This window comes from Pygocentrus nattereri, chromosome 11, assembly GCF_015220715.1.
Source record: "Pygocentrus nattereri isolate fPygNat1 chromosome 11, fPygNat1.pri, whole genome shotgun sequence".
Lineage (NCBI taxonomy): Eukaryota > Metazoa > Chordata > Actinopteri > Characiformes > Serrasalmidae > Pygocentrus > Pygocentrus nattereri.
In genome coordinates this window covers 8,966,936-8,988,893 of record NC_051221.1, presented here as the reverse complement: position 1 = coordinate 8,988,893, position 21,958 = coordinate 8,966,936, and the positions used below count along the sequence as shown (strand labels likewise).

At 42.1% G+C, this 21,958-nt stretch overlaps 1 protein-coding gene across 9 annotated transcripts in view; it reads right to left on the bottom strand.

Annotated features, from left to right (window-relative positions):
- The window catches only part of syngap1a (synaptic Ras GTPase activating protein 1a), a 168,980-nt gene continuing 147,022 nt past the window's right edge, over positions 1-21,958 (bottom strand). For 6 of the 9 annotated variants that reach the window (XM_037542329.1, XM_037542332.1, XM_037542333.1 and 3 more), the window contains 7 exons: positions 20,922-21,120; positions 18,831-19,427; positions 15,994-16,446; positions 14,849-15,022; positions 12,913-13,124; positions 10,399-10,471; positions 2,150-4,851 (listed from right to left, as the gene is read on the bottom strand). In XM_037542329.1, the coding sequence (XP_037398226.1) occupies positions 4,561-4,851; positions 10,399-10,471; positions 12,913-13,124; positions 14,849-15,022; positions 15,994-16,446; positions 18,831-19,427; positions 20,922-21,120 (1,999 nt within the window). In that variant the 3' untranslated portion in view covers positions 2,150-4,560. The other 3 variants (XR_005130896.1, XM_037542331.1, XR_005130897.1) reach the window with 3 other exon arrangements.

Below are 21,958 nucleotides of genomic sequence, written 5' to 3'. Positions count from 1 at the left end.
ATATAGGCACGGGGAACGATTTGTTTAGGTTTTTTTTTTTTTTTTTTTTTCCTTCCATAAATAGTATCTGAAGTGCAGAGGAAATAAGCATCAATACTTTCAACCACAACAAAATAAAGGATTCAAAAATAAATAAATAAATAAATAAATAAAAAGGCAACCGACTAAAAACCTACCAGCAAAAAACCAACTAATGGTGTGTATATGTGTAATCATCTATCGAACATCAAGGAAGAATCATAAAAACAATAGGACTTGGTAAAATGAATAAAACTGTATAAATCAACAAGGTCTCTGATCCAAAGTCCTCAGGCTCTATTTACATTAAAATCCCGACAGAGGCTCGCGGCTAAAAATCAGCTACCGATCTCGGGAAAGGATCCCGATCTAACGGCAAGGAGAAGCGAACAGAAACGTCTGCGTGTGCGGCAGGTGCGTCTGCGTGGGGGTTTGCCTGAAGGAAAAGAAGGTAACAGTAGGACCGAATGAGGTATGGAACTGCTAGATTGATGCTGCTACTGTTCTCTTCTTCGATCTGTATGTGAAGGTGTGCATGTATCTCCACACCCAGGGGAGCATTATAGTACATTGCCACGATACAGTACATTGGTAATGGGTATATTTTGTGCTTAAATAGAGTTTTAACATTGAGTAGATGGGCTATAGTCCTAGGGTTACAAATACTACAGCTAGAGCTTTAAATACTAGACCGTAAGGTTTATCTCTCCAATTGCTGTTTCCTCTCGAAGCGAGTCCCTGCCGTTAGCTGATCTTGGTGTCCCCTATGTGATCGCAGTCCTGTTCAGTGGCTCTCTCTCTCTCTCTCTCACACACACACACACACACACACACACGTACAGACACATGCATGCACACGCTCACAAAGGAAAAAAAAACGAAACGAATCCATTCGTAATGTCGTATTGATGCACAGAATCACCTGTACGCAGAGCACATCCCATCAATTTTAGAGCGGACGAACGCCAAGAGCTACGAACGCACTCACTGAAGCAAACCAAGTAGGTTGTCTTTTCTATGAACACATCCCTTCTGATGCACACGTACTCTCACACAACCATTCACACGTGCTGATTCTTCGCTCTTTCGCTTGGTTTCGGTGTCCCGTCGATGAGATGAGGGGATGCGGATCCTTTTAAAAGTCCTCAAAAAGCAGCAAGTCCAGTCAGAGACGAAACATCATGTACTCTTCGCTCCTTTACAGGTAAACAAACTCCAGAGCGTGAAATAAAAAGAGTGTCCTGTGTGCTCCTGTTAGTGTAAAGTTCCTTTTTTTTTTGTTTGTTTTTCTTTGTTTTTCCCCTGTTTTTGTATAGAGCTCTTTAGGCACAGAGAAGAGGCTCCGCCCACCTGGCGGCAAGGGGAGGGGCTTCTGAGCAGTATGGCAACATCTGATTGGCTCAGAAAAGACCGCGCCTCCTTAAAAAGTTTGAAAAGGCTTGATATAAGAAAAGAAACCCCCCAAAAAGAAACCGAAAAAAAAACCCCCAAGTGTTATTGAGTCATTATTAGGAAGAGGAGGCTTGTGGGTTATGTAGTCAGTAATAGAGACCATAACCGCGCACACAGACAGACAAGAGACCAACACGCAGCCTCTCTACAACCGTCATGCTGAGAACAACGAGTGCTCCTGCTGAGAGAGAGAGAGAGAGAGAGAGAGATAGAGAGTGGACGAGGGGAGAGGGAAGAGAAGGATGAATGAATGAGGAGTCCCTCTCTCTCTCTGTGGATTTCGTTCGTTAATAAAGATTGCAAGTCGAAGGCCGGAGTCAGTCTCAGTACAAGAACGGCGGCTGTAAAACTGCACCCGGTGGCTAATTCGTTATTCCACTAACATAGAAAAGAGCTGATTGTCATTTGTTTTGGCTCAATATTGGAGAGGGAGAGAAAAAGAGCAGGAGAGAAAGGAAGAGAGAGACACAGAATGGCATGTGTTTTCTTTCTGTGTGTGCTTTCTTTTGTTTAATAGGGGTGTGATGCGTCAGAGCGATGCTTTTCTCAGGCTCTTCCTCTCTCTCTCCTCTCTCAGCCAATCAGACACAAGAGAGGTTCCTGGACTGACGCTGGATGTGTCCTTTCATGCTGCTGTGGTCAATCATGTTCCGGTGTGACCACCATAGATTGGCTGGGGGAGAGATAGACAGAGAGAGACAGAGAAAGAGAGAGAGTGCAGGAGGCAGCAGGTGACTTGGTGTCCAATCACAATCCACTAAAAGCCATTGATTGACAGTCAGACAAAATGTCTTAATTAGCAATTAACTTGGCTGTTTTTCCACTGCATAACATTATGGAACCTTTGGCATCAGAAAGCTGGAACTACTGTTTAGTTCCTGTTCAGGACTGTTACCAACACAAGCTTATGATTCTCCTTTGTCTTTGGAAACGCTGCTGAAAACAACAACTATTTATCAAATTCTTTACTGTTCCAGGTGAAGATAAAGTCACTAGACACTGTTACCTCACCAACTAGGCCGTCAACTCATCCTACAGTTTTCAACACCGTTCTAACTTCTAAATGTTCGGTCTGATCGGGAGTTCTGTGCTTGTACACAGCTTTTTGATCCAATTTACAATTTTCATAAATCTTTGTTAAATTCCAATTTTTTCCCCTCAGCTATGAATTGGGTAAAAATTGTATGTCCATCTCCTGACCGAAATACTCAGTTTCGCATGTAATATCTCAGGTACCTGAGCAACAAACTGCATGTACTCACTCCGGACAGGTTCCTCAAGCTCTAAACCACAGCCATACTGACCTGCACTCTTCTATGTATCACTTTTTCATCCCTTATTCCTCTCTTAGACTCCCATTCATTTTCAACAACATGTATCTACCACGTGGCAACTCCCTATGAATGACTTAATGAATGCCTCAAACACCAGTGCAACTGCTTAGTAACAATTTAGCAAATGCATGGAAAACCTTAGGAATTGCCTGGGATACTACAGTAGCCACCTAGCAACCCCTAAGCTACCACCTGGGATACCATGGCAACCGGCTAGCAAGCAACCTCAGGATACCATACCAAATTCTTAGCAACACCATATCAACCACCTGGGATACCATTGCAACCACCTAGTAACACTCTGGCCACCACCTGGAATACTACAGCAGCCACCTAGCAACACCTGGAATTCCACAGCAACTACCTAGCAACACCCTAGCAACAATATAAAATACCATAACACCTTAGAAACTGTGCAATCACTATTGCGCTATTCTAGTTTTAGAATTATTACTTTGTAAAGAGTTCACTAAGGAGATGCAAGTGTAATGCTAACACAAATAGCATTTATGCTAGCCTCAAGAGAACAAGTGTTTTTGCTCTTATTTTCACACTCAATAAAGAAATGTAAGCAATCTCTTATTCTACACACGATGCTGTCTAATTGCAGTCATCTCTGCGAGTGTTCAGCTAAGATTACTAGTGAGCAAGATAGACAATTAGCCATATTAAACACTTTAAATTTGTATGACTAAAATGACCAAACAGACAATTACAGCGCTAATCACTATTATAACAACACATCCCACTTGCCAGTCTCTAAGGTAGGTGGAAAACGAACTAGACTTAAAACCATAAGTTTTGTTGGTTCCTATTTCATTCAGTTCTTGTTTTTGAACGTGCAGTGGAAAAGCGCTCATGGTGATCAGCTAGACTTCATGATAGCAAATGGCATGAGAGTGTAATGAGCAGACACACACAGAAAACACTCGATAAATAAAACCGATAACATAGCTCTCTTGAAAATGCAATAAAACCTCTCTAGAACCAGTGAGAACATCCAGTTAATAGCCAGGGATGGAGAAGTTAACTTTACAGTTCATTCAGTTGTAATGAAAAATGTGTTTCTGGAACCCCTTACAACATCCCAAAGTCTCTTCTGGCATGTGCTTCACCTTGTATAACAAAAATCAAGTCATTTTTCTCCAGCTTAGGAGCTTTAGTGCCAGGGGACTAACCGTTCAAATATCTGGTCATTACTGGACCAGTGGAGCGAAAACTTAAATGCACAGTAAAACATCAAGACATTTAAAAAGTTATGAGCCTCAACATTTCTAAAACAGCCTTTTGTCTACAAGTGTGCTCTGTTGGCTATCCTTCTTGGGAAAGCTCCTTTAAAGTCAAGTTCAGCTACAGTTGCTGAAGTGCTAGCTTTCCTGGACTTGCTAGCTTCCACTTAGTGTTAGGTATATTAGGAATTTTGTCTGAACTATTTCTTAACTGAACAGATAAAGGAGGAAACAGACACATGGCTGTTAGGCTGAGCCTGTAGGTAAGCCATAAAACATATTGCCACTTTTACAAGAATACCTCATTATTTCATTATAAATGGACAGACCGAAATCTTGAAAAGCAAACAATCAGGATTTTTTATAAACAGATGTAAAGTTAAGATTTTTCCCCTTCTTCTAATGTTAGGATTTTGGGGAAGGTTTTCTTACAATGGTGACAGTATGCTGAGATGCGTGGATCAGTTATATCCATGTTATAAATAAAGCGTGTTTATGTTGACAGTAATGTCAATAAAGTCACATGACTAGACACCCCTCCCTCCCTCTGCACCCCAGCCTGCGGCCGGCCCCTCTGTTGGTGGGATGGCTATGTTGGGAATGCCAGCGGTGGAGCGGAGGTCGCCGTTCTGGCTGATGTGGAGCCGGGGGGGCAGCGGGGGTAGTGGGGGGAAAGGGGGCAGGGGTGGCAGTGCTCCATTCCATGGGGAACTGGATGGACCCAGAGAGGAGAGAGACGGGGCGGGGTTTAGCGCCAAAACCCCCTCTCTTGCAACCAAGGATGGATCGATCGAACCCATAGAAGAATATGGATCATCCTAACAGAGAGGGGCAGAAGAGGGATAGGGGAGGAGAGGAGAGGAGAGCAGAGCAGAGCAGTGAAGAGATAAGAAGGAGAGGAGATAAAGAAAAGCGAATGAGCGAAAGGGAAAAAGGGGTAGAGAAGAGGAGTAGAGGCAGTAAGATAAGAGAACACAGAAGAGATAAGGGAGAGGAGACATTTGAGGAGAGCAGAGTAAGAAGAAAGAAGGAGAAGGAATGAGATACAAAAGAGGAGTGAAGAGGTGAAAAGCAGTGCAACAGGTGCATAGGGTGCAACATAGGGTGAAAAACAAAGCCAAAGGGACAAAGAGAGTAGTACAGGGTTAGGAGGGGTTGGGAAGAATAAAAAAGACAAAAAAAAAAGTTATAAAGCAGAGAGAAAAATAGTCAGAAAACAGAGGAGAAAGACAGAGAAAGACAGAGTGAAAAGCAGAGGGTATAAAGAGGAACTGAGGTGAGAGAGAGCAGAGGTGGAGAAGACAGGTGGAATTTAAAGCAGAGGGGGGCCCAGAAGGTACCGTAGTCCAGCTGTACCAAAGAACACTTCGATACTTTTGGCTCATCCTCTACAGCAAACCATGTATACACCTCATATATCCTCTACCTGAGACCAAACAGGACTAACAACTTGCTCCAACATATTCTCGATACATATGACCTGTCCAACAGCTCACAAGACCTTACTGTTGGGGCTTCGGCCTGCAAAACCTGATCCAGCCACCTTCTCAACCCCGCTTGCCATACCCTTTGTTAAAGGAAACACCTTTAAACATAAACCTATTCAAATGTACGGCCTTAAAGAAAGCTAAGCCCCTTTACACAGTGGTGTCCCTCTACAAATCTATTCCCCTATAAAGGTCTATGTGCTTATACAAACTAGGACCCGACTTGGAACTGTAACCTTATATAAAGCTTATATAAATATATAAAGCACATGCATATAGAGGTTTGCTTCTGTTATAGAGCTGTACCCTTTTACAAAGCTGAAATACTCTATATAGCAGTACCACTATACAGGATTATATGATTATATATATATATATATATATATATATATATATATATATATATATATATATATATATATATATATATATATATATATATATATATTGTATTGTAAGTATTGTTTGTAGAGTTGTGTTACCCTATCATCCCATTGTTCGGTGTAATGCTGTCTTAGTCAGAAAGATTAACTTTACCTCTCACTCTGCCATTCAGTGTGATACTCTCTGAGTGGGAATGATGACTTCTTCCTCTATCATTTACAGTGATGCTGTCTGGGTAGGAAGGACAGCTTTGTTTCCCTCTCCCTTTATTGTTCAGTGTGCTACTCAATAGCTGATATGGATGGTCTTATTTTTCCTTTTCCCTGACTTTTGAGTGTGATCAATATCTTGGCTAAAAGGATGGCATCTCCCTCTATCATTCAGTGTGAGGTAGCTTGGCAGGTAGGAAGGATAGTCTTGTTTCCCTCTCCTTCGACTGTTAAGTGTGATGGTAAGAATGGTTTTGTTTTCCTCAATTGTTTATAATGATTTTCCCTTCGTGGGCAGGAGGATTTCTCTCTAATGTTCGGTGTGATGAACAGGTGGAAAGGATGGCCTTTGGAAAGGATGGGAAGGTTCTCTGTCATTTTGTGTGATGCCCTCTGGATGGCAGGGATGTCCTTGTTACCTTGCCCTCTATTGTTCAGTGTGATGGGAGGAATCACTTGGCTGGAAGGATGACTTCTTCCTTTATCTAGCTTGTAGCTTGTAAAGTAGGAAGGATGGTCTTGTTTCTCTCTGTTTAGTGTGATACTCTCTGAGTGGGAAGGATGACCTCTCTCTCTGTCCTTCAGTGCGATGCTCTCTAGATGGTAAAAATGACTTTGTTTCTCTCACAGGTTCATAATGATTCTCTCTTGATGGGCAGGATGACCTTCATCTCTACTGTTCAGTGTGATGAACAGATGGTAAGGATGGCCTGGTTTTACTCCCTCTGTCATTTTGTGTGATGTCCTCTGGGTGTCCTTGTTCCTTTCCCTAAAATGTTGGGTGTGATGATTCCTGAATGAGAGGAATCGTTTTGTTTCCTCAAACTTGATTGTTCAGTGTGATACTTTCTGAGTGGGATTGATGCACTTGTTCCCTCAATTGTTCAGTGTAATGATCTCTTGGTGAGAAGGATAACTTTGCTTCCCTCTCCCTTTATTGTTCAGAGGGATACTCTATAGATTGTGTGGATGGTCTTGTTTTTCCCTTTCCCTGACTGTTCAGTGTAATACTCTCTTGGCTGGAAAGATGACCCCTCCCTCTACCATTCAGTGTGAGGTAGGTGGGACGGTAAGAAGGATGGTCTTGTTTCCCTCTACCTCAATTATTTAGTGTAATGCTCTCTAGATGGAAAGAATGTTTTTTTTTTATCCCTCATAAGTTCATGTTTATTTTCTCTTGCTGGGCAGGATGACCTCTCTCTCTGCTGGTCAGTGATGAACAGGTGGGAAAGATGGTCTGGTATCACACTCCGTCTGTCAGTTTGTGAGAAGCCCTCTGGATGGCAAGGATGCCCTTGCTCTCTATTGTTCAGTGTGATGCTTAATGAGTGGAAGGAATCATCTTGTTTCCTTCTAACTCGATCAGTGAGTTTGATGCTCCCTGGGAGGTTTCCTTTCCCTCCACCATTCAGTGTGATACTCTCCGAGTGTGAATGACAGGCTTGTTTCCCTCAGTTGTTCAGTGTGGTGATCTCTTGGTTGGAAGGATGACTTCTCCCTCTATCATTTAGTGTGATGCTTGCTGGGTAGATTGGCTTTGTTTCCCTCTCCCTTTGTTGTTCAGAGTGCTTCTCTACAGATAATATGGATGGGCTTTTTTTACCCTTTCCCTGACTGTTCAGTGTGATACTCTCTTGGTAGGAAGGACGACCTCTCCCTCTACTATTCAGTGTGAGGTAGGTTGGAAGGTAGGAAGGATGGTCTTGTTTTCCTCTACCTTGACTTTTCAGGGTGATGCTCTTTTGGTGAGAAGGATGACCTCTCTCTTTTGCTCAGTTTGATGCTCTGTAGATGGTAAGAATGGTGTTGTTTCCCATAAATGACTCTCTCATTGTGGGCAGGATGACCTCCTTCTCTGCTGTTCGGTGTGATGAACAAGTGGGAAGGATGGCCTGGTTTCACTCTGCCTCTGTCATTCACTGAGATGCCTTTTGGATAGCAAGAATATCCTTGTTCTCTTGCCCTCTTTTGTTCAGTGTGATACTTTTTGAGTGGGACGAATCACCTTGTTTCCTTCTAACCCAACCACTGAGTTTAATGCTCTCCTTTCCCTCTTTCTGTATGACGCTTTCTTGGTGGGAAGTATGGCCTTGTTTTCCTCTCTCTATCGTTTAGTGTGCTGCTCTATATGGTACGAACAGTCTTGTGTCTCTCTCCTTCTCTTTGTGATGCTGTCTTGATGGGAAGGATGACTTTCCCCCTTGTTAGTTAGAGTGTTGCTCTCTGGGTATGAAGGAATGGTGGTCCTGTTTCCCTCAAGTTCTATCACTCAGTATGATGCTCTATGGGCCAGAGAGATGTCTTTATTTTCCTCTCCCTATATTGTTCAATTTGATGCTCTGTGGGTGGGGAGTATGGTCTTGTGTCCCTTTCCTTAAATCATTTGGTGTGTGTTCTCTACATGGGAAAGACGGCCTTGTTTCCTACTTCCTTTATCATCCAGCATTACTACATCATACAGAATTATGCACTCTAAAACTGATCTGCAGCACTGTATTTTTTCAGAGACTCATCTTGGCGCTTTGGATTAATGTAGCACCAAGCTGTTACCGTATCCGGCCTAAAGTCGCCTAACTGCATGCCGTGTTTACTCTGGCAAATTTACCTCTGTAGTTGCCTTTAGCACAACAGAAGCACAGAGAAAAGGCAAACACCACTCATAAAAATGGCTGCATTCAAACCTTCTTACACACACACACAGTGGTTGTATATTGTGAGATGGAAATGTTAAAACACTGAGTGTCTCTGCTAAGTGACACAATGTGGTCAAACTAATCACGGTATGATGTTAAGATGGAAAGGAACATCCAAATTCATAAACTTTGATAAATAACACATTTAAAACTGGCTATGTTTACATGCACATCAATATCCCCACAGTTTACATTGTAGTATAGTGACATTCAGACTAGAAGTAAACACTTCTAGCATATGAATAGTAAATGTTGTTCAGCAGGAATTACTATGGTGGTACCTTTCCCAGCACATTTCACACCATTTTATAACCATCAAGACTTTTGTATATCCTACAGGTATAATAAAACAGTCAAGATAAATAAAACTAGCAAAAACTCTGCAAACATTGCGAAACTTTTGAACAATGCACATTTTCACTGCTCTTACTCTCTGAGCTGTCATGTAGCCATGGAAATAATTTTCTGATTGGTTGAAATCTAATACAGATGATGTCTCATGTCTCTTCTGTTTACTGGTTAAGACAGTAAACTATTTTAATTGTAACATCATGAAAACAAGGTACTTCATCCTGTGCCATCCCCAAAGCAGTGTTTGCACCATCTTCAAAATTGATTTCATCTCGGCTTTGCTGCACTGCAAACGACTTAAAGAGTTGAAGCAATCTTCCAAATCCTCTTGGTAGCCGCATAACAGCAGCCAATTGTCAAACAAATGTCAGTTTTCTCTTGAAGTAATTTCCAATCATCAGTCTTTCCACTGCTGAAGTCCCACATGAGACTTAACAAATAAAATTGTTCTGTATAAAAACAAAATCATCCTTGGAACTTGAGCCTTTTGCACTACTAGTACTACTGTATTACCACCTAGATTCATTCAGACCTGTCCACAGTGGTATCCCTCGAAAAAGTTCTTCCCATTTACATTTACAGCATTTAGCAGATGCTCTTATCCAGAGCAACTTACAGCTTGATCTTTTTACCTAGGTAGGCAAAGGTAGTGATAGGCCTCTTGCCCAAGAACTTTTATTAGTATAGTGTAGGGTGCATACCCAGGCATTGACTGAACCTCAGTCTCCAGCGTAGAAAGCAGAGGTGTTACCCACTACACTACCCACTATTCTTCACAGCTAGAACCCTCTATGTTGCTATATCAGTACACAGAGGTCTATTATTGTTTAGCTGTACTGTTTATAGGGCTATGGTTTCATTGTCTGTTGCTCTCTGAGCGCGAAGGCCCTTGTTTTCTCTCCCTCTGTTATTCAGTATGCTGCTCTTTAGCTGCTCTCCCCCTTTTTTCCTTCGGTGTGATGTTTGCTGGATTGTAAATACAGCCAATTTGTATCTGTGGACCTTAATAGAAGCTGACACAGTTACTTCCCACTAATATCTAATAACAAGAGTGCTTTCATATTTAACTCATGGAAGCAATAATCCGCATACCGCATCAATTGAAATGCCATATGAAACCATACTTTGTACTTCAGGGACGTTCAGGCTGGTGTGTGCATGGAAACATAGTTATTTTTAAGTGTGTACAGCCAGTGGTCAGTGGTCAGCTCTGTGGGTTCGTATGTATGAAAGAGACCGACCTCTCCTGTAAATATTCGGGATTTGAGGTCGGGAATACCACTCCCTCTCAACTCATCCTCCACCGCCATCAGCCTGCAACACAACACACAACAACACAATCACACAACAACACAACGACGCAATGACACACAACACAACCCAATCACGCAACACAATCATACACCAAAGTCACACAACTCATCCTCCACCGCCATCAGCCTGCAGCACAACACCATGCAATCACGCAGCCATACAACAGTAACACATACACACACAACACGCCATTCACACACAACACCACAGTCATACAACAGCACAATCATGCAGAACACACATCAATCACACAACCGTGCACGTAAAACCAGTCACAGAAAACAGGATCACGCACAACACACCAGACCTTAATCACACAGTACCACAACCAGACAACACAATCACACAAAACATGACAACATGCAAGAACCCAGTCACACAACACACCATAGCACAAACACACAACACAATCACACCAAACAATTACAAAAAACACAACAGCACAAACACACAAAACAATTATGCAAACACAACAACCCAATTACGTAACATACCACAACCCAAAACCACAGCAAAATCACAGAAAACAATTACACAAAACATAAGCACCCAATCACACAACACCACACAATCCAACAAAACAAATCATACCACATACAACAACCCAATCACACAACACCACACAATCCAACAAAACAAATCATACCACATACAACAACCCAATCACACAACACCACACAATCCAACAAAACAAATCATACCACATACAACAACCCAATCACACAACACCACACAATCCAACAAAACAAATCATACCACATACAACAACCCAATCACACAACACACCACACAATCAAACAAAACAAATCATACCACATACAACAACCCAATCACACAACACCACACAATCCAACAAAACAAATCATACCACATACAACAACCCAATCACACAACACCACACAATCCAACAAAACAAATCATACCACATACAACAACCCAATCACACAACACACCACACAATCCAACAAATCATACCACATACAACAACCCAATCACACAACACCACACAATCCAACAAAACAAATCATACCACATACAACAACCCAATCACACAACACACCACACAATCCAACAAATCATACCACATACAACAACCCAATCACACAACACACCACACAATCAAACAAAACAAATCATACCACATACAACAACCCAATCACACAACACACCACACAATCCAACAAAACAAATCATACCACATACAACAACCCAATCACACAACACACCACACAATCAAACAAAACAAATCATACCACATACAACAACCCAAAACCACAACACAGCCCAACAAAACAATCACACAAACAACAGTCATTCAACACAAGCAGCACAGTCACACAAAGACACAAAATCGGTTACACAATACTGTCATACAATTCACATCATATGACCACAATCACAAAAAAAAACCATTCAGTAACTGAGTCACACAAAACAAGTGTATAATATGCAACAACATAATCACATAATAAAAAACAACCTAATAACTAAAAGTTCAGCGATTTCAGTTCAGAACTGAATTTATCTTCTTAGTCCCATTTTACTTGTGCTTTTGTCACATGTTGATGCTGATATTTCAGTTTTGGGGAGCTGAAAAAAAAAGACATTCCATATAAGGTCTTATAACACTGCTTTTCAGTGTTTGACATCATTTGAAAATACCTGTTGCCCTTTACATTGTATGGAAATTTCACAATGAATGACCCAAAATGACTTGGAAGAAAGTCGGACTCCACTGACTTACATTACACGTAAAGTAGGTTTTTTCCTTCTCCTGTAAAGTTACCACTTTGGAGATACGGGGTTTTGTTTTCTGACAACAGCGATATGAGGCGCTGTTCATAGCTCAGTTGTACTGCTCTATAAAATTACATTTCTGCAAAAAGACATGCTACTTTGCAATATTTTGTTTTGAAACATTTGAAACATAAATCCAGTTGTTATGGTTTAGAGCTCAGAAGAATCAAGACTTTTAAAAACATAAGATATCGAAGATCAACTTGAGTTTCGAACTCAGGATATGAAACTCATACGCATTGCTAGATGTCACATGTCAGTACTTTCCACCTTGCATTCTTCTCCACTTTCAACATGGCTAAATAATTTAACTCTGCTGAATCTATTATAGATAGATGGGCAGATAAATTCAACATCAAGTTTGAATAAGTTGAACTCAGCAACTTAAAGCAACAAATCAAAAAAAGAATAGATCAAGTAAAGTTCATATTTTACAGTAACTGTGTTCAGGTAGGCCCAGGAAATCAATGGTTTCAGTAAGCCCAGACCAAGACGCACATAACAGATTTAGACTAACAAAAGTTCTCAAGCCAACATAACAATACGTCAGGACATGGTCCTGTTCTCTGGTTTATGGCTGAGACTGATGAACTATCACACATATGCACAAACACACATACACTGGACTTCAGGGGGATTATGACCTGCTGATGATGTCTTTGATCTGTGTGTCCTTCTCCATCTGCTGCTGTCGCAGCCTCCTTTCACTGTCGTCCAGCCGGCTCTGGTACTGCAGCAGGATCTTGTTGGTCTGCTGTTCCTGCGAGTGCAGCCGCCGCTCGTACTCTTCTAGCTTACGGTGGGACATCATCAGGCGTTCCTTCAGAGAGTGGATCTCCTCCTCATACTCCCGCACCTGCATACACACAGTTAAAACAGTAAGTTTGTGTTTGAGAAAGACTCTGTACAAACTAATGTTGCTTCACAACGTTACACACAGGAGAACACACAAATCAACAATCCTCCACAGGCTTGGAAAAACTCGGTCAGCAGGAAGGAAAGTTCTTTAGCAGGTGGGAAAATGTTTCTCAGCCAGTGGAGAAAAAAACTCCTCAGTGACAGAACAAACTTATTTATTACTCTTTCAAATGGTCATGGAAGCTTATACCCACCAGTGGTCATGGAAGCTTATACCCACCAGTGGTCATGGAAGCTCATACCCACCAGTGGTCATGGAAGCTCATACCCACCATTGGTCATGGAAGCTTATACCCACCAGTGGTCATGGAAGCTCATACCCACCAGTGGTCATGGAAGCTCATACCCACCAGTGGTCATGGAAGCTCATACCCACCAGTGGTCATGGAAACTCATACCCACCAGTGGTCATGGAAGCTCATACCCACCAGTGGTCATGGAAGCTCATACCCACCAGTGGTAATGGAAGCTCATACCCACCAGTGGTCATGGAAGCTCATACCCACCAGTGGTCATGGAAGCTCATACCCACCAGTGGTCATGGAAGCTCATACCCACCAGTGGTCATGGAAGCTCATACCCACCAGTGGTCATGGAAGCTCATACCCACCAGTGGTCATGGAAGCTCATACCCACCAGTGGTCATGGAAGCTTATTTAAATAATAATGGAAGCTTATACCCACCAATAACAGTGGGAGCTCATACCCACCATTGTTAATGGAGGTTTATATAAAGGTTAATGGAAGCTTATAGCCACCAATGATAACGGAGGCTTATGCCCACCAGTGATAATGCAAGCTTATATAAATGGTAATGGAAGCTTACACCCACCAATGATGATGGAAGCTAATATTCACTAATTACAATGGAATTTACACCCATCAGATATAATGGAGCCTTATACCCACCAATAACAATGGAAGTTTATATCCACCATTGGTTAAAGAAGCTTACATAAATAATAATGGAAGCTTTTACCCACCAATAACTGTGGGAGCTCATACCCACCAGTGGTCATGGAAGCTTACATACATGGTATTGGAAACTTGTACCCATCAATAACAATGGAAGCTCATACCCACCCATAGTAATGGTAAAGGATGCTTATAACCAACCAATAACAACTGGAGCTTATACCCAGTAGTAGTAATGGAAATTTATATATGCCAATAATAATACAAGCTTACACAAACTGTATAACCACCAATGAGCTAATACTCTCTCATTATAATGGAATTTTTACTGACTAATGGTAACGGAAACTTATACCCAGCAATACCAGTGGGAGTTTATACTCCCCAGTAAGAATGGAAGCTTACCCCCACCAATTTGCTCTGGAAAACTACCTTTCTAAATCATCAGGACAAGAGTATGGACCCAATTCAGCCTTCAAGATGGCTAATACTGTTTCTGTGTGAGGCACTTTTGTACATTTAGAATGAAGTAAATTGGTGGAGTATGAGCTTCCATTGACTATGTAGCTCCAAAACTAAAGAAATAAACTTTGAACACCAAAATGTCTGGCTGGATGGTTAACTGAATTTGGGCCAAGGGAATCTGTGTAAATCTGATTACTTGCTGAACTGTACACATTCACATTTTAGGCATTAGACAGTACATCTGATGGTAGATGTACCATGTAATCAGTGAGAGCCACTCACCCGGTCCAGCCGAGACTCATCCATGCTTTTAGAGTGCTCCTTCAGTTTCAGGTCCTCTCTGTCCACACGCAGACTCTCGATGTCTGCAGATAGGTGGGGCATGTTGGATACCCAGGCCACTGTCCGCTCAGACGCAGGGGTTGGCGGGTTCAGTGTGGACGGAGACTTAGAGCCCTGATTGCAAGCATATAAATAAACAGATAACCAACTGAGCAAATGAATGATAAAGTTGCTTAAATGCTACTGCGTGTCTGTCCTAGTGAATGGAAGGTTCAGGTACATTAACTCTAATAAGTCACAGCTACAGCCAGCAATAACAAGAATATGTTGTAATTTGAATGGACTATTTCTCACTCATGGCTCAACGAAACAAGCAGAGAAATTCTGTGAATTCTAAACTTTCAATCCACACCACATCTATAAGTAGAGGAGGATGCATTTTATTATGACCTGATATGGATAAAGCTTTCTTTCTGACACTGGAATAAATGGGGAAAAGTCAGCAGTGCAGATTTGAATTTGTTGATACTGAATGTAAATCGAGTTTAAATGTCATTCACTTTGCAACCACCTTCGTAATAAATCATGTAGTTGTGCAAATACATTTAAATACATACAAAAGAACAAAACACCACCTATATACTTTTTAAGGTTTAAAAAGTATATTTGTGGAGGATGAATCAATTTTGCTGGGTACCATCTTGGGATAAGGCTTTATAAGGCTTTATAAAGGTTTCATGAATGGTTTAAAATGAGTTTATTAATGGTTATTAAGTATGTCATTAAAACCTCATAAATCATTAAGAAGCAGTTATAACACATTAATAAAAAGGACAAACGAGAGCTGTTCGATGAGATATATGAATATCTGATAAAACTGCCAGGTTACGTAAGATGAGTAACCAGCAAGATCAGAGCTCTAACAGTATAGAAGAACGTGGATTCACTATTAGACAAAACAACAGGCTACATAACACTTACCACTTATTTATGTGCTGTAACAGCTTCGTAATGATTTCCAAGGTGTGTGTGACTTATTTATCAACCATTAATAAAGTAATTTTAAACCACTCATAAACCCTTTCTAAGGGTGGTCTTATTCTAAAGTGGTACCCTTCACTGTGTATCAGGGCTTTTCCGCATACCTGTTTGTTAGTTGGTTTCAGTAGGTGCTGTTGGTTGGTTTGTGCAGCGGATTTAGCAGGCGTCTCACTCGGCGTATTCTCTGCGTTCTCAGTAGCGCCCCCCTGTGGCTGGCTATCACTAGCTGTGCTGGACTGATGCGGGAGGCCGGGCGCAGGGCTGTCCTTGACGGACAACTGTTGCCGCGGCAACGGCCTCGCCCCGAAACTCGACTCAGGTGACTGAAGGAGGTTTCCGCTCTGGGGGCGGGCCTTGGGAGGGGTGGAGTTAGCAGCTGAGCTGACTGACAGCTGATGGGAGGGCTGAGGCTTCACACGCTGCGGAGCGGGCGGGGCCATAGAGGCCTGACGGACAGGGTGGATGGTGGTGGGGGGTGTGGCGACTGAAGCTGGTGTGCCAGTGCCTGTAGCAGTCTGGGGGGCCATTCCCATCAACACCTGCTGCTGAAGGTTCTCCTAGGGGCAAGAAAAGACACAGAATATATATACATATAAAAAATATGTATTCACAAATAAATTCACCACAAATTATTACTGTACCAATGACAATCATTTGGTTAGACACCTCTTTTGTGTAATTTGTCACATTTGTCACTGGCCAAACTGCAAATGATGCTTCTGACAACTTCATTTACAGTCAGCTCCACAATTCTTGAGTAAGTCATTAGGCCAAATTGTCTTAGGGTGCTTTCAGACTTGGAAAGTTTGATTTAAATTGATTTAAATAACCCTGATGCACTTGTTCTGTTAATCCAATTCTCAGAAATAAAGGTACTAAACTGTCACTGGGGTGGTCCCCTCAAGGGTCCATCTCAGTACCTTTAGTCAGGGAACATAACTGAACCATAATCCACTGAAATGATGTGTTCTAAGCTGTACTGACTCCACACCCCGCCTCGCCTCCAGGCTTTTACTCTACTGTTCTGTTTTAAAACATTCGGTTATAATATTAAATATGGTTAAATATGAACTTTTCAACTGGATAAACTGATTTAAGGTTCACAATCAGACCTTAAACCCACTGCTGGAGCTTTGAGGGAACATTTACACAGTTTGTACCTTGATGAACGAAAAATGTACCAGCACAGAACCTTCATTTCTAATAGTCTACAGCTCATTAGCACAAGTGAGAATGTTGCCATCTGAACTCCAGCATGCACCACATAAGCAGGCTGAGATGCCCTAAGCAGGTCGGCCTCGGCCCTCTTTAAACAACTCTGGTACAGTTCGTTTGAAGCATGAACGCAATACAGAACAATACAGACTGCAATACACGCAAATACAGACATTTTTAACTGACCAAAAACTGAATGAACCTTTATCCCCTCTCTGCAGAACATTTGCGGTTACTGGAAAACATGTGTTTAATCATCTCTTCACAAGCTGTGAATCCTTAATGATCAGTTTCGGTTTTAAAAGGAGGCTGAGGCGCACACAAAGTATATCATGTGTTAGGGGCACTATGGTTTCTCTGTTTTGTAAAAGCAGTGAGCCACTCGAGACTCTTACAGGGATTTCGCCCTGCTTTGCATCATCTAAAATCCCAGTTTCATGTCTTATTGCTGCTATATTACAAGACACATAAACAAGACCTAAATAAACCCAATCAGGCCAGACAGAACAGAGAACAGCACAATTCAGAAAGTTCGATGGACATCATCTCAGATATTGTACGCCACTAAATCTGCCGTATCAGCTGTGACCATTTACTTGTATGACATTTTAAATCATTTGATTCTGTGTTAAGTATGTTAGTGTGACTTAACAAACCAGAACTTATGTTCAATGACGCAGTGAACTGCAAGTATAAATGCCTTATATTCTCAGATTCTTTGCTCGGTCTTCTCCAATTTCATCAAGGGTTATAGGAGAGGACTCTTAGCGACTAAGCTGACCAAGGGAGTTTTCTTGTTGTTATTTGAAAACAGAAGAAGTAGTTGTTCATTAGGGCTGCTGGTTTCTGAGACCACATTTACTTTGAAAGTTTTACCAAGTGTACCAGTGAGCTGATGAATCCTATTTTGGGACACAAACAATTATAAAAGGGACACAAAGAACCATAATAACAATGAAATCATGAAATCAGCTGTTCTAAATGATCTAATAGATGGACCGCAAGTCTGGACCCAAACGCTGTTCTATGCAGGTTTGGACTTACAACTGATAAACTACGGAGAATTCTTTAATTTCGATGGGGTGGACCTGTTCTAATCGGTGTTACTATTCTAGTATTTACGGTGGCTTTAGCGGCCCAGGAGACTCACAGGCCAATCACATGTGTTGTATAACATGTGACACTACTCGGCCAATCAGATCTGTGCATTATGATGAGCAGTGAGACTGAGTGAGTGGCACACACAGGGGAGGGCCGAGGCAAGACACAGCAGTCAGAGAAGAAAGTGAGTCAGAGGGAAGTTATTTCACATGCTGTGATCTTAAAAGAGAAAACTGCTGATAAATGTTGTTGAAATTGGACTGAATTGTACTTTATTTGATTTGATATTCAGTTGTTGACTGTATAAGATGTTGATGTAGCTGCTAGGCTACATCAGTAAACAGTACATGGCACTGAATCATGAGGCAAGTTAGACGTTATGATGTTCTGGACCTTTGCTTGAGGAAATTTTCTGTAACTGGACCTTATTAAAGTTTAATTAAAGACCACTGATCTAAATCATTATTTTTATGGTTAAATACAGGCTTATGAATGAACTGAATTCCTTTAATTAACAAAGTACATAAATCATCTACTAATTATAAAGTATTTAATTAAGTTTGAAGAGAATAATGAATTCATCTGTATTTAACCGATTAGTTCATCTTTAAAATGACTTGCTTACCTGCACCTGCAGCGAGAGCTGTCTGCGTGCGTAATCAGCCTGGTTGTGGCGGGTGAAGTCGTCGCTGTAGCTGTGCGAGTGGACGATGCTGGGCTGCACCAGGCTGTTCTGTGAGCGCAGGGCCGACAGGTCCTCGCTGCGGGAGAAGCCGCCATGGCCAAAGGCTGGCATACCAAAGCCCACGTGGCCATTTTCGGGCTCCGGGGCCAGCAGCAGAGGTGGTGGGGCATGCGGTGCATGGGGTGGAGTGTGGTACTGCGGTCCATCTGAGGCCAGGTGGAACAGAGGGTTCTGGAAGGAGAGCGGTACATGCATGGCCGCGGCAGCCGCTTGCTGCTGCTGGGAGAGCGAGTCTGTGGCCAAGCCACTTGGGTGACTCAGCCGCAGGCCGCCCGACATGCTGGACCCGCCAGAGCCGGCCGAGACACGCCCGCCGACCCGCAGAGGGGCTCCCCCCATTGGGCCGAAACTGCCCAAGCCTGCGATGGAGCCCTGTGAGGAGTTGAGCATGTCGTTGACTGAGTGCAGGTTAGAAATGCTGTTGATACGAGAGTCTTGCAGGTCCATCATGGATACACTCTTATTCACACTCAGCACCTGGAAAAGCACAAACATACCAGAATTAGTATCACCAGGACCAGATCACTGATCATTCACAGTCTTAAACTTTTTACAGGGCAAGGGGTCACCAAAAACTAATGTATTCCATAATCGTAAGTCATAAACAGCTGTGCTTTCAACTCTCAGGGACCCATATGTTGTAGGCTTAGTTTTTAAAATCATAGCACTACAGTTTTAAATTATAGCACTAAAATTTGAAAACATTTTTTTATTATTTGAAAATTGCTAAGAGAAATTTAGGTTTTCATGGCAGATAAGTCATGGATGCTGCCTCAGATGAGTTAATGAGCTGACACTAACCAGTACAACAGTGGCTTTTAAAGGAGACTTCTTGTACTCTACACAAAGCCTTCTGTCCTCAGTGTATAATGTTACGACATATTATACTGTCAGAGAAATGTATTTTTCACTGTTTCTAGACTTTCCCAGCTGTGCTGTCTCTGCCTTCTCAGCTACAACCTTGTGTCCCTGGCAACATGCTCACGTTCAGGCTCAAGTTTCGTAATAATGAAGTGTAATACCAAAATATACTCACAAATACAAACAAAACCGTCACATTTTACAGTCTTGTTAAAATACAAAAGTGGTGTTTGCCGTATTTATCAGCATATATATTCTTCACATGCTGAAATATAACAGCTCAACAGTATTTCAGTATTGCAATTTCACAGATCAATTTATCAAAAATCTAATCGAAGCTTTGTCACAAACAAAAACCTGACACTTTAATTAAAGACTACCTTAATAAAGTGATCATGAGTGGTTTGAAATAGGTTTCTTAAGGGTTATTAATTAGATTATCTTCTTCTTCTTTCGGCTGCTCCCTGGGTCGCCACAGTGGATCGTCTGCCTCCATCTTGCCCTATCCACTGCCTCCTCTACTTTTACACCAACCATCTCCATGTCCACCTTCACTACATCCATAAACCTTCTCTGAGGTCTACCTCTTCTCCTTCTACCTGGCAGCTCCATCTCCAACATTCTTTACCCAATATATCCACTATTCCTCCTCAACACATGTCCAAACCATCTCAACCTGGCCTCTCTGGCTTTATCTCCAAACTGCTCCACCTTCACTGTCCCTCTGATCTGCTCATTTCTAATCTTGTCCATCCTTGTCACTCCCAACGAAAATTAGATTATAAAAACCTTAAAATCACTAATAAGCATTTACTGAGTGTTTATGACTAACTAATAACTATGAATGAAACTGATTTTAAACAATTCATAAATCCTTTATAAGGTTAGTCTTATAAGGTTCCCTGTATTGAACTGTACTGAATCACAAAATTGTGATTTCCAGGTTGCAGCATCATGCATTCAAAGAACAGTCTCACTACTATCCTGTTATGCAAGTGAGCTGTTTGAGCATAACTTTATCCTGTATCTTGTAATCATGGTTTGATTTTTGTTGACCAGATCCATTATAATAGTTGTGCTTTAAAGCTTTTGTTTCCCTTCAGATGGTACCTTTGGGTCCGGCTCTGTGATGTCAGAACTGCTGGTGCAGTACGCTGGGCTTGAGCGGGCTAGCGGAGGACGTGTTACATAGAAGACATCTTTGTTGCCACGGTGATCTCTTTCAAAAGCAGCCATGCCTGGGTGGGAGAGAGCTCCGCTCCCGGTGAGACCAGCCGTGGGAGACGGCAAGCGGGAGATATCTATAGAACTGCAGAGGGAGAGATAAGTACAGAACTACAGACACAGCCTGCACTGTACAGAGATAAGTACAGAACTACAGACACAGCCTGCACCGTACAGAGATAAGTACAGAACTACAGACACAGCCTGCACCGTACAGAGATAAGTACAGGACTACAGACACAGCCTGCACCGTACAGAGATAAGTACAGGACTACAGACACAGCCTGCACTGTACAGAGATAAGTACAGGACTACAGACACAGCCTGCACCGTACAGAGATAAGTACAGAACTACAGACACAGCCTGCACCGTACAGAGATAAGTACAGAACTACAGACACAGCCTGCACCGTACAGAGATAAGTACAGAACTACAGACACAGCCTGCACTGTACAGAGATATCTACAGAACTACAGACACAGCCTGCACTGTACAGAGATATCTACAGAACTACAGACACAGCCTGCACTGTACAGAGATATCTACAGAACTACAGACACAGCCTGCACCGTACAGAAATATCTACAGAACTACAGACACAGCCTGCACCGTACAGATATCTACAGAACTACAGACACAGCCTGCACCGTACAGAGATAAGTACAGAACTACAGACACAGCCTGCACCGTACAGAGATAAGTACAGAACTACAGACACAGCCTGCACCGTACAGAGATAAGTACAGAACTACAGACACAGCCTGCACTGTACAGAGATATCTACAGAACTACAGACACAGCCTGCACTGTACAGAGATATCTACAGAACTACAGACACAGCCTGCACTGTACAGAGATATCTACAGAACTACAGACACAGCCTGCACCGTACAGAGATATCTACAGAACTACAGACACAGCC